The 12,444-nt window shown below is 48.9% G+C and overlaps 1 protein-coding gene across 1 annotated transcript in view; it reads left to right on the top strand.

The window, feature by feature from the left end:
* Positions 1–12,444, top strand: part of SF3B3 (splicing factor 3b, subunit 3, 130kDa) — a gene marked incomplete at its 5' end in the record, with an annotated part of 28,559 nt that overhangs the window by 11,785 nt on the left and 4,330 nt on the right. Inside the window, 10 exons of the mRNA XM_008949846.1 lie at positions 1,705–1,856; positions 2,562–2,717; positions 3,103–3,258; positions 3,863–4,006; positions 4,882–5,004; positions 6,378–6,532; positions 7,798–7,972; positions 8,550–8,755; positions 9,646–9,802; positions 11,462–11,587. Coding sequence (XP_008948094.1) covers positions 1,705–1,856; positions 2,562–2,717; positions 3,103–3,258; positions 3,863–4,006; positions 4,882–5,004; positions 6,378–6,532; positions 7,798–7,972; positions 8,550–8,755; positions 9,646–9,802; positions 11,462–11,587 — 1,550 coding nt within the window. The remainder of the gene's footprint in view (positions 1–1,704; positions 1,857–2,561; positions 2,718–3,102; positions 3,259–3,862; positions 4,007–4,881; positions 5,005–6,377; positions 6,533–7,797; positions 7,973–8,549; positions 8,756–9,645; positions 9,803–11,461; positions 11,588–12,444) is intronic.

The raw sequence follows: 12,444 nt of genomic DNA, 5'->3' as shown, positions 1-12,444 counted from the left end.
GCTGAACTCTTACCATCTGCTGTCAGCCTTGGAGAAATTCTCCTGCTAAGCCAAGGGTTTCAATATTGGTGTTACCAGTCGGTTTCTGGGTGCAGGTTCAGTTTTCTCCTTTCTCCCAGTGGACCCACTCCTGTTTGTGGGGTTCAGGAGCGTGTTGGAGGTTAGAGGCTGTGACCTTTTCGTGGACTAGTAGCTGAGTTAATGCCACAGACTGCTGTTGGAATTGCTCTAATTATACAAAGCTCTTCAATCTGATCAGAGCTGGGGTCTGCATACCAGATGTTGGAGAGAAGAATGATGGGTGGTTTTTTAACTTGCATATTTTCAGATGGATGTAAGAACTTCATTACAAATGTGACACAGCAGATTTGGCAACACCTCCCTCTAAACAGGGTGGGTAAGAAAAGGGTCAGCTTCTGAAGCATTCATTTCATTTAACCCTGTTCACTTTCTTTGTGGTGTTTGCTGGCATCCTGTACTCATCCCAGTGAACTCTGTTCTCTTTCTCTGTTTAGAGACTCATGAGCCACTTCTTATCCCCACATTTGCAAATCATGGAGGAAATCTGTTCAAGGGCAAAAATGTGACAGTTCTTAGACTCTCTTACCTCTGCTAGTTGTCTTATGCTGTGGTGGGGAAGTCTGAGCTTTGGCTTGAACTGGCTAAAATGGGACATTTTTTAAGAAACGGCACTTGCATGACGACAGCAGCAGAAGTGGATTGCTCTGAGACAATCTTACTTCTCCTTGTCTCAGTTTCCCAGCAGACTGCATTGTCTTGGTTGCTTTTGTTAATTATGTTTTCATGAGATTGTAATGCAAAAGGACAGCTGATCTTTACCTAGTCCTGCTACCCTTGTTACCCATCAAGTTCCCATTTCCAAAAAAACTCTTCAGCCTATTTTCATTAGCATAACTCTCCCATGTCCAAGCTACTGGAATCTCCCAGGCTGTCCCCTTTGGGAAAAGCCAAAGCTGGAGAAAATAGTTGCAATACTGACCTTTATTCCAGTAGAAATAAAGTTCAGTGTTTGCTCTGTCTTAAAAATATGAATTCTTTCTCATCTGTATGGGTGACTGTAAGCTCATGGAGCTTTTGGGTGAGGGTGGAGCAGGCTAACCCTGAGCTCTTCTGCTGGGGTACACCCTGATTGTTCTCTGCAGCCTTTTACTATGTCAATACTCATTGGAGATGTATGTGGTCCTGCCACCTCCTGTTTGCAGCATCCCTGGTGGGTTCCTGCACTTGAGTTGCCTCTGTTCAGACTACTGCAATAGAGCATTTAATTTGACTTCACTGGGTGTTGAATCTGGATTCAGCTCCTGGTGTGAGGTGGGGCAAATACCTCTAAAGGCTTCTAGACCTTGTGCTGTCTTGGAAAAAAAAAAAAATAGACAGGAGTCATGCTTGCCAGAATCCAGAGTATGGTGAATTGACTCTGTATCTGGATTGTCCTTTGAATTGACTGTCTCTGGATCATCATTTGATCCCTGGCCCAGCGTTGCATTGTTTGGAGTCCAGCAGCGGCTGGCTCTTGGACAGTGTGTCCTAGGGTGAACTTACACCACACTGCCAGCAGATGTTCATTATCACAGGACGTCTGCTGAAGAGTAACTTCTAGACATCTGTCAGACTGCTAATTTTGTTGGGAAGCTTTGCATTTATTTAATCAGTGCCCTTTTTTCCCCTGTCTCCCTTGACCAGATGAATTTGACGCCTATATCATCGTGTCCTTTGTCAACGCCACACTGGTGCTGTCCATCGGAGAGACTGTGGAAGAAGTGACAGACTCTGGATTCCTGGGCACTACACCCACCTTGTCCTGCTCTCTGCTTGGTGATGATGCTTTGGTGCAGGTAATGGAAAGCTGCTTCTCACATGGCTGCTTGCTTGTGCCTCTCTATACTCGCTGCACAGCCAGGGTTTCTGTGGTACAATGTATGTCTAGAAAGGTGTGGATTGGCACTTTTTCAGCCTCTCCCTGGTTTTATATCCACGAAGTGAAACTGGACCAGCTGAAGATGATCCTGATCTCATACAGTGCAAAGAACTACTCAGTAGTTCCTTGCTGGAGTTCAAAGGTGCAGTGCTTCCAGCTAGTGTGTGCTGGTTCACCCTATTGCACAGGCCACAGCTTGAGCACTGGCAACTGGGGTTGGTCTCTTCTCCCAAGTAACTGCTGATAGGACGAGAGGCAATGGGCTTAAGTTGCCCTAGAGGAGGTTTAAATTGGATATGAAGAAGAATTTCTTTCCTCCCAGAGTGGTGAGGCATTGGCCCAGGCTGCCCAGGGAGGTGCTGGAGTCAGCACCCCTGCACAGGTTCAGAAAACATGTGGATGTGGCACCTGGGGACATGGTTTAGTGGTCATGGTAGTGTTGGGTTGATGGTTGGACTTGATGATCTTAGAGGTCTTTTCCAACCTTAACAATTCCAGGATTCTGTAGCTCCTGGTGGTCGGTGCTCCTCTTTGCCTTTTTCTCTGTCAGAACCACCATGGAGGCAGGAGTTGGGAAGGGATGGTAAGTGCCAAATTGATGTGACTTTTTTTTTCCTCTCAGGTGTACCCTGATGGGATCCGGCACATCCGAGCAGATAAGAGAGTAAACGAATGGAAGACACCGGGGAAGAAAACCATTGTCAAATGTGCTGTGAACCAGAGACAAGTGGTGATAGCACTGACTGGAGGAGAACTGGTCTACTTTGAGATGGACCCGGTACGTGTGCTGATGTAAATGAGTTTGGAAGAGCAAGAGCAAGGCAGAGTGTGGGACATGCTGGAGATTTATTCTTCATCAGAGCTGCAGAAGAGGGTTCTGTAGTGAAGCATTCTAGAAGGGAGAGAAAGCCTTGCTTATCTGGGCTGTGTCTGAGACAATTTAAGGGCTATTTAGTCTCTGAAGCTCATGATGGAAGGTGGAAATTTTTTACTTCTCCTGTCGCTCTTCTGGTTCTTCCAACTAGAGCTGAAATAACGCCATAAAGAAACGTTTAAATGCTCTTTAAAAAGAGTAAAGGTGCTGGGGGAAGATGTGGAGAGCCAGTTTGGTGCTGGCAGCCCCACTGGGTAGTTACTGAGCCTGGTGTGTGTTTTGGTGTCAGTCAGGACAGCTGAATGAGTACACGGAGAGGAAGGAGATGTCGGCAGACGTGGTGTGCATGAGCCTGGCCAACGTGCCCCCTGGGGAGCAGCGCTCCCGCTTCCTCGCCGTCGGGTTGGTGGACAACACTGTCAGGATCATCTCCCTTGACCCTTCGGTGAGCAGCCGGGCTCTTTCTGCCCTCAGACCTTCCCAGGGGTACTCCAGGGGTGGGCTTTGTCCGTCCAAGCTGAATGAAATGCTTACGTGTCTTGTCTCTGCTGGCTGGGAGGAGGCACAGCCCTCGATCCTGATCTCAAACAGATTACCTAGGCTTGCCTGTGCATGGAGGTTCAACTGTTGACATACAGAAGTGTTTTCTTCTTTGCTTTGTTTGGGGTCGGCTTTTTTGCTGTGTTACTGTTAATACCTGTACTAAAAGCAGCCTCATTCTGCAAGCAGGTCAGCAGTAAAACAGCATTATCCTTCCTCTGCCTGCAGCAGATGGGTGCCCAAGGCTTGACTGAAGTAACAGAAATTTGCTCAGGTCTCTTTAGCTTCAAACTGCTAGAACAGTTTGGAAAGATCCAGTTTACCTTCTCCAGCATGGCTGCAGCCACTCCTGCTTGTCAGAATCCCCTGAGTCAGCATCTAAATTTTTTATTTTTTGTGCTGAACATTTCTTTCTGGAGATTTAAAAGGACATCTTTAAGCTCCTTAAGGTGGAGCTGGATCCCCTCTTGCCTCGCTGAGTGGTGTGGCACCTCTGGTCTCTCCCGCAGGACTGCTTGCAGCCGCTGAGCATGCAGGCCCTTCCCGCCCAGCCCGAGTCGCTCTGCATCGTGGAGATGGGTGGCACGGAGAAGCAGGACGAGCTGGGGGAGCGCGGCTCCATCGGCTTCCTCTACCTGAACATCGGGCTGCAGGTGAGAGCTGCCCTCCTGGGTCCCACGGGCGTGTCTGGGGGAGCTTCCTTTTGAAAGAGAAATTGCTGGAATAGCCTTGACATCACACGGCGTGACACAAAGCCTGGCTGTTCCCTCCTGATGGGGGAATTCACTCTGTGAGTGAGTAAAGGTGCAAATTTCCCCCTACTTTCCTAGACTTGGGACTGTTAAAAGACAGCATGTTGTCCCAGACTTCACCTTGGACAAACTGTGCTTTTCCTCTTCCAGATAGAGGGCACACTCTTCAAAAAACTTTCTGGGTGAAATGTTGTTGGGCTGTTCTTTAAAAACTGCCTGTAGGGCAGAGTATCAGAAATCACTGCCCATAACCACAGGCTCTGCTCCAATATCTGCCATTAAACAGCTTTTTGTTGCAGCCAGTCCTGCATCTTTGACCAAAAAAATGTTGTTTTGATAATTCGACATGTAGTTAAAGTAATCAGCATTCCAGGGTGTTTCACATATCTCGTGTTTGGTGTCAGAATGCAGCATGAGGTTTTGGGGTAGATGCTTTGTACTGAGAGGAACTGGGATCTGGAGTCAGCCCTTGGGGGTTTTTCATGATGCACTGAATGAAATACTTGGTGTGGTTTTTGGCTTCTTGTTTGGTTGGCTTTGGGGAGGTTGGTTGGTCTCTGTGTTTGTTAAAGCAATTCCCTTCTGCCCCAGAGGAGTGTGCAGGAACTCTGCTTTTTAGTAGGAAGATCCATTTAGTGTGCTTGTAGAAGGGAATTGTGCCGGAAGCTAGGAAAACAAACGACTCATTCCTCAGAAACGGCCTCTGGGCTTTGAATAATGGCTGGAGCTGCTGATTTCTTAGCTGTGATCTGCCCTTCTGCCTCTCTGGTGTGCAGAACGGCGTGTTGCTGCGCACTGTCCTGGACCCCGTGACCGGCGACCTCTCCGACACCAGGACCAGGTACCTGGGCTCACGGCCTGTGAAACTCTTCCGAGTCCGAATGCAAGGCCAAGAGGCGGTGAGTGAGGCGAGCTCTCCGAGACCCAGCCCCCAGCTGCAGCACCCAGCTCCTCCTCACGGCTGGGCAGGGTGGGAGGTAGAACGGCTTCGGCATGGAGCTGCCTGGTGTCACAAACAGCTTTGTTCTTAGTGGTATTCCCCTCGCTCCTGAGGAAGTAACGTGTCCTGTTGCCCTGCCTGCTTTGAATTAGGACTCACCTTGCCCTCAGGCTCTCTTTGCAGCGTGTCTGTAAAGCTCTGAGCACCTTCTTGGGCTTAGAGAGGCTGGAAAAATCCCTCCTTGCCTGCCTTGGTGTGCAGGGATGGAACGAGCCCCGTGCAGAAATCTTAGAATCTTTGGTTGGAAGAGACCTTTCAGATCATCGGATCCTACCCCTTGGCTGCTCAATGTGGTTGCTGGTCCTTGTGTATGTTGAGAGTGGCTCAGCCAGGGGCTGAACAGCTGCCATGCATCGTTCGAGGGAAATATTTGCAAGATTTGGCATAGAGGGGAGAATGTTTATCATCAGAAGTGCCATTTCCAGCCCTTCTGATGTGGCACTGGGGAGATCATCCACCCCCTGTGTGACTCATTTTTGGATGAAACCTTCAGAGTTGAGAAATATTGCCGGTCAGCGTAGGGGGCTGGATCTGGAGATCCAAGCTCTGCTTTAATTTGTGCTGGGTAAATCTCTTCAGCTTGTTCCTGCCAGTGTGCCAGCTGGAGCTTGGAGCTGAGGTGCTCTGCAGCTCTAGCAGAGAATCCTTAAAGAATAACCTAGTGCTTTTCTATCATGAGACCTCTCTTGATTCCTTGGCTCACAGTTTGGGCAGAAAAAACCTGCTGCTTATACCCAGTCAGTGATGGACTTGGGCGTGGCCTGTGAGTGTTTCAATGTTACCCCAATGTAATTTGTCACTGAAGCAGAAATTAAGGTTGCACTCTCATTGATTTAGCCAATTGTATAAAGCTGAAGAGTTCAGAAGTCCATCTGCTGCCTTTGTTTCCCTTAAATTGATGGAAAATAGGCTACTGACCAGTTGAAGTAGATCTCGCTGAAAGTGCTGCAGCATCTGGATTGTGACAAAGTGGTAAATACTCTTTTTAAAAGATCTGTTCCCATTCAAACAGGCTATTGTTTAGGGAAAAAAAAAAAAGATAAAATATTTGTTGATCTTGGCTTTTCCAGATAACTGTTTTTATGGCACCTCAGTTTGAGTATTCATTGTCTTGAATAGCACTTTAAAGTTCCTCTTAATGCCATATGCAGTTTCCAGATAAAACTCTCTTATCTGGTGGTTGAAGTGGGTGAGAGTCCAACACTCTGCATGTGTGAGGAGCCAGCCTGCCTCCATCCCCAGCCCTGAGAGCTTTGTTTCTGTCTCTGCCAGGTGCTGGCCATGTCGAGCCGTTCCTGGCTCAGTTACTCCTACCAGTCACGCTTCCACCTGACACCCCTGTCTTATGAAACACTGGAGTTTGCATCTGGTTTCGCTTCCGAGCAGTGCCCCGAGGGCATTGTAGCCATCTCCACAAACACACTGAGGTAAGAACCAATGAAGAAACACAGATTCTTCTGGGCCAGGCAGAGGGAAGGGTGGTGAGGTCTAACTAGACACTCAAAAGAAAAAAATGGCCTACTGTAAGAATTAAGGGTTTTTTTTGAGGTTATTTGTTCAGGGGTCATGATTTGGTAGAATCACTTGAATGGATTTCAGCAAGCCAACAGAATACAAGGATAGTGGTGCTGTCAAAAACAGTGCACTTCTCTGATTTGTATTCTCTAGCCTTTTTAAATAACAAGTGTAATTCAAGTTATCTGTAAATTCTGTGATCCTCAGAGAGGAGGGAAGCTTTTAATAGAATCCTAGAATCATTAAGGTTGGAAAAGACCTCTTAAGGTCGTCAAGTCCAGCCATCAACCCAACACTATCATGACCACTAAACCATGTCCCCAGGTGTTTTTTGAACCCCTCCAGGGATGGTGACTCCAGCACCTCCCTGGGCAGCCTGGGCCAATGCCTCACCTCTCTGCCGGGAAAGAAATTCTTTCTAATACCCCATCAAAACCTCCTCTGTCACAACTTTAGCCCATTTCATGTCATCCTATCTCTAGAGACTTGGGAGGAGAGACCAACCCCCACGTCACCCCATCCTCCTTTCAGGGAGTTGTAGAGAGCAATCAGCCTCCTCTTCTTCAGACTAAAAATAAAAGTGAACCTGATGTGTGTTAGGGTTTTGTGGTTTGTGTTCTGAATCGGCTGCTTGGCAGAAAAGAGGCCACGTGATTTCAAGAAATCAGAGGCGTGACAGGGGAGTATTTGTTGCCTTTTTAAAGTTCAGCTTAGATATTAAGAAGAGAAATAATTATAATAGGGAAACACAAATTCAGGAGCTCTGCTTTATGTGTTTGAACAGGCACTTTTTTCATATCGGTCCTGACTGAAATATTACAGCATTCACTGTTTTTAAGGGAGTCATTCTTTCTGGAGAGACTTGCGGTTTTTAGTCACCAGATGCCAACAGAACTGGCATTTCAGCTGGCCAGTCACGAGAAGAGGGAGCTGGCAGTGCATTTTTCATACTCTTCTAACAAAAATGCCTCTGAGGAGCATTTGATTGTGTGTCAAAGTCTGTGTCACATTTAGATTCAGTTGATGTGTTCCCCAAATTTTGCTGGCTGGTCGCAGGAGGTGCTGCTTGTCTCCAGCACTAGTCTGTCTCTTGGATGTGTTGCTCAACTCTAGTTCTGTTCTCTTGGACAGTTGCTTTCAGACCTTGTTCAACCCATGTCCCACCTTTATCCCCCAGGATTTTGGCACTGGAGAAGCTGGGAGCAGTCTTCAACCAGGTTGCCTTCCCCTTACAGTACACCCCCCGAAAATTTGTCATTCACCCAGAGAGCAACAACCTGATCATCATTGAGACCGATCACAATGCTTACACTGAGGCCACCAAGGCACAGAGGAAGCAGCAAATGGCTGAGGTAACTGGGCTGGGGACAGGTACGCACTTCTGTTCCCTGGAGGGGACTTGCAGCTGGAAATCCTCCCTGCTCACAAATTCCCAGCTGCTGCCTGCAAGATTTTGGACCCTGGGTGAACATAGGGGGTGAAGGGAGTGAAGATCTGCTTCAAAACACAAATAACAGCAGAATACACCACTTCCCAGCATTCCTTTCTGTGAATGTTACTGTGGCAGGCTTGAAGAACCATGATTCAGAAGAGAGTCACATTTGTGTAACACCATTTTCTGTGACTATTTGAGGATATTTGGATTTCAGTGGGTTATTTTCTTCTCACTGTTGTTTCTGGAGTTGTTGATTTGAAGAAACATCTTCCCAGAGAGCCACCCTTTGAGCAGGGCAGAGGGGACAGTGCTGTGCTCTGAGCTGCCGAAGTCCCTTCAGGAATAAGATCAGGGTGGGCAGGAGCTTTGGGATTTGGTGGGCTTTGTTTTCTTGCCCCAGCATACCTGGGTTTAGGGGAAAGGGGAGGCTGTATTTTGCAGAGGGGAAAGGCAATCCACTGAACTATTTTCTCCTGCCCTTGACCATGCTGTAGGAAATGGTGGAGGCTGCAGGTGAAGATGAGAGGGAGCTGGCTGCAGAGATGGCCGCAGCCTTTCTCAACGAGAACCTTCCTGAATCCATCTTCGGTGCTCCTAAGGCAGGGAACGGACAGTGGGCCTCTGTTATCAGGGTGATGAACCCCATCCAGGGAAACACATTAGACCTGGTCCAGCTCGAGCAGAATGAAGCAGCTTTCAGGTAAGAAGCAGTGCCAGATGCAGAAAGAATCTCTGATTCTGGTGAGTCTTAACGTGGGGTTTTTCCTCCTTCTGCTTGGCTGTTGCCGACTCAAAAGCCAGATGCAGCATGTTATCAAGAGGCTGGCTTGAAATTCCACAAGTGATTGCCACATACTTAAAGCTTTTGTCTTGCCTTTCCTGCCCTTCCCATCTTGATCTGCCTTCGTGTGACAATTGGGGCTGCTGCTCCAGATGTGTCTGCTGGACCCCGGTGCTTAAAGAACAACACAGGGATGTAAATGGCTGATAAGAGAGCGGGGAACAAGAGAATGTGTTGCTAGCTCTCACTTCCCCTTCTCCTCCAGATAAAATGGGTGCAGACTAAATTGAAAGGAAGCATTAGAGGGACTGGGGGGAAGCCCAGCACAATAACCATGAGGAACAGCAAGTGCCTCAGCAGGTGGCCTGGACTTAGGTCATGCTGGTCCAAAAGGCTGATTCTGCCCTATTTTGTTCAGGATTCCCAACTGACTGAGCCAGTCATAAACAACAGGCCAGGAAATAACACTGGAAGGTGAGGACAGGTTTATGTAAGTGTCCAAATGGGAACAGCCTCTGAAAAGCAGCTTCTGCTGGAGCTTTGTGCATTGCTAAGCCATCGAAAGCATGAAAGCAACGCTTTGGGCACACGTGCCAGCTGGAGCACAATGTCTCAACGTGGGGAGCGGGGAAGGGTGAAGGATTTTGCGTTAAATGTTTGTGCAGGGAAGGAAAAACCCCCTCTGAAAAGGAAATGTCAGTGATGGAAGGTTAGGCTCCCGAATTTCTGCCTGACTGGGTGGAAGTGGTGTCAGTGCAGTCGGCGTGGCTGTCACGGCCACCTCCCCACGTGTGCTTGTCTCACCCCAGTGTGGCCGTGTGCCGGTTCTCCAACACGGGCGATGAGTGGTACGTGCTGGTGGGAGTTGCCAAGGACCTGATCCTGAACCCCCGCTCGGTCGCGGGGGGATTTGTCTACACCTACAAGCTGGTCAACGGCGGGGAGAAGCTGGAGTTTCTGCACAAGGTGAGAGAGAGGTGGCAGGGTGTTGGAATTGCTGTTCCTGCTGTAGTAACATTGCAGGGTTCCAGGAATCCTGGGCAAGATCCTCATGCCGATGTTGCAGCCTTGGACAAAATAAGCTGCCTCCTACAAAATCACTTGGGATATTTTTTTTGTAGAGCTGAGGATGGAACACGGATCTCTCCAGAGTCCAAGTCCCTTGCCTTAGCTTTAGTCTTAGCTATCTGATTGGGTAAATGGCTAAGGAACTGTTTTCATGCCCCTGGTTTGAGGGGAGGGAGGCAGCTCTGTGTCCTTTTTGGAAGATGAGCTCAGAGAGCTGCTCTGAGCACTTGTTTACGAAGTGAATTCATCCTTGGGTCACTTGAGCCCTGGTGTGAAGGGTCTTGGCCCTTGGCTGGTCACCTGGAGCTGGTGTGAGCCCTCATCTTTCCTCTGATGCTGATTTCATTCTGTGTAGAAATGATTTGTCTCCTAGTGACCAGCTTGCTTGATGGGTCTCTGGGGCTTCAGCGAGGCTTTCAGCAGAACTCCCTTACAACAAAATTCTGTTCTCCTTCCCACATGCTTCCAGCATGGCTGAGATTTGAGCAGATGAGCACACAGAAAGGAATGCTGTGGCTTATTCACTTCCTACAGTCCTGATGCAATGAGTGGGTTCCGTCCTGGACCAGGGCCTTTTCTGGTGCCACCAAACACCCACTTGGAAGTTGGCAGAGCTGCTGATGTGAAGTGACTTCTCTTAGCCAGAGCAACCAAGCTAGAGAGCAGTCTGCCTCTTCCCATTCTGTGCCGTGGCTGATCCTTTGGACTGATGAGTGGGGGGAGATTTCTCAGCCCTGAATTGCTGGGATTGGCTTTAGCGGCAGCTTCACAGGGTCTGTGGCAGATGGCTGACTTAGATTCGTGCCTTTGTTTTAAAAACAGGCAGTCTGGATGGGTTTAGGCAAAACAGAAGACCTTTCCATTGCCCAATCCAGATGGGTTGGGCAAAGCTTAAGAACCAGGGCAACAAGATCCGTGTCTTTTGCTGCCTGCCTGGCATGTGGTTCTTAAAGTGGCCCTACGCTTCAGTGCAGTGCCTGTGGTGGATTGTCTGTGCTGTACCCAGAGCTCTGTTAGCACCACGTGTTGTGGGTGCTGCTGACAGAAAGCCTGCAGAGGACAGACCTTCTGGGCCTCCTGCAGAAAAAGGTGGTGATGGGCATTTTACATTGAAAGCTGTGGCACAGGCCATCGAGCTTCATAGAATCACAGAATTGTTTTGGTTGGAAAAGACCTTCAAGACTATCGGGTCCAAACGTGCCCCCAGCACTGCCAGGACACCACCAAACCATGTCCCTCAGCACCACATCTCAACAGCTTGGAAACCCCTCCAGGGATGGGACCCTGGGACAGAGCTTCACAACTCTTGTGGCCAAGACATTGTTCCTCAGGTCCAACCTAAACCTCCCCTGGCGCAACTTGAGGCTGTTTTCTCTTGTCCTGTCACTTGTTCCTTGGGAGAAGAGCCTGACCCACACCTGGCTCCAGCCTTCTGTCAGGGAGCTGTGGAGAGCCAGAAGGTCCTTCAGCTGACCTATGACGTGAATCCCTTCTGAAGCTTGGTGTAAGGTCAGTGCTGTTCATGAGGGTCTCAGAATCTTCCTTTTCCTCCTCCAGACCCCGGTGGAGGAGGTTCCTGCAGCCATTGCTCCCTTCCAAGGTCGAGTCCTCATTGGAGTTGGGAAACTCTTGCGTGTGTATGACCTGGGCAAGAAGAAACTGCTTCGGAAGTGTGAGAATAAGGTACTGGCTTTTGTTCTGGACCAGAGCTGCTGATTTGGAGCTGGTGATGCTTGGAGCAGGAGTAACACAAGGGTTTAGCTGCTGCTCCAGCCCAAGCGTGTCTGTGCAGCTGGACCTCAGAGCTGTGTCTGTGCCTTGCTGGAGTGCGTTGAGTGCATGCATCCGGAGCAGTGCTGGCAGCTCTGGCTGGACTGGGCTGTGGGGCTGCCCCTCTGCACCCCCAGGACACATCCCTCCCTGTGGCCATGCAGACAGTGGTGCTGCAGGTTCCTTTTTGTACCGGCTCAGCAGGGGCTGATAATGGACACGTGCAGGAGCTTCAGAAGCCTGTCCAGATCAGGCAAACATTTGCTGCAGATGTGAGATCTTACCCAGATACAAAACCACAACTGCTGGAAATGCTGCCGTAGGTGAGGTGGTGACAGGGTGCATATCAGCACCTTCCTCTTCAGATCCCTCAGAATCATGAAAAGGGGATATTTCTCCTTGAAAGTAGATGGTCCTTCCTGGTGAGCATCTCTGGTACTTTATGAGAAGAAATTGCAGAGTGTGGTTTCCTAACTCAGCTGTCTGCTCTTCCCTCTCATGCGAGCTGCAGAACCTGTGCCAGTTGCTCATTACTGTACAAAGAGCTCCAGCAAGCTCACAGGCACACTGGGAATTTGTAGGGGAGTGGAGTTTTTGGTGTATTGGGTGGTTTCAGTTCTTGTTTCGTTTCCTAAAATACGATTTCCATGAAAAATCAAAGTTTTCCTTCTTGGGTCTTTTATGACTGCAGTAGTGAGGGGACATGGAAACAGTATCTGCATGGAGGACTGTCCCTGACAGCTCAGCTCTCAGGCTCACTGTCAGTGCAC

The sequence above is a fragment of the Merops nubicus genome, unplaced genomic scaffold (genome assembly GCF_000691845.1).
Source record: "Merops nubicus isolate BGI_N331 unplaced genomic scaffold, ASM69184v1 scaffold7971, whole genome shotgun sequence".
Taxonomy (NCBI): Eukaryota; Metazoa; Chordata; class Aves; order Coraciiformes; family Meropidae; genus Merops; species Merops nubicus.
This window is presented reverse-complemented; position numbering and strand designations above follow the sequence as displayed.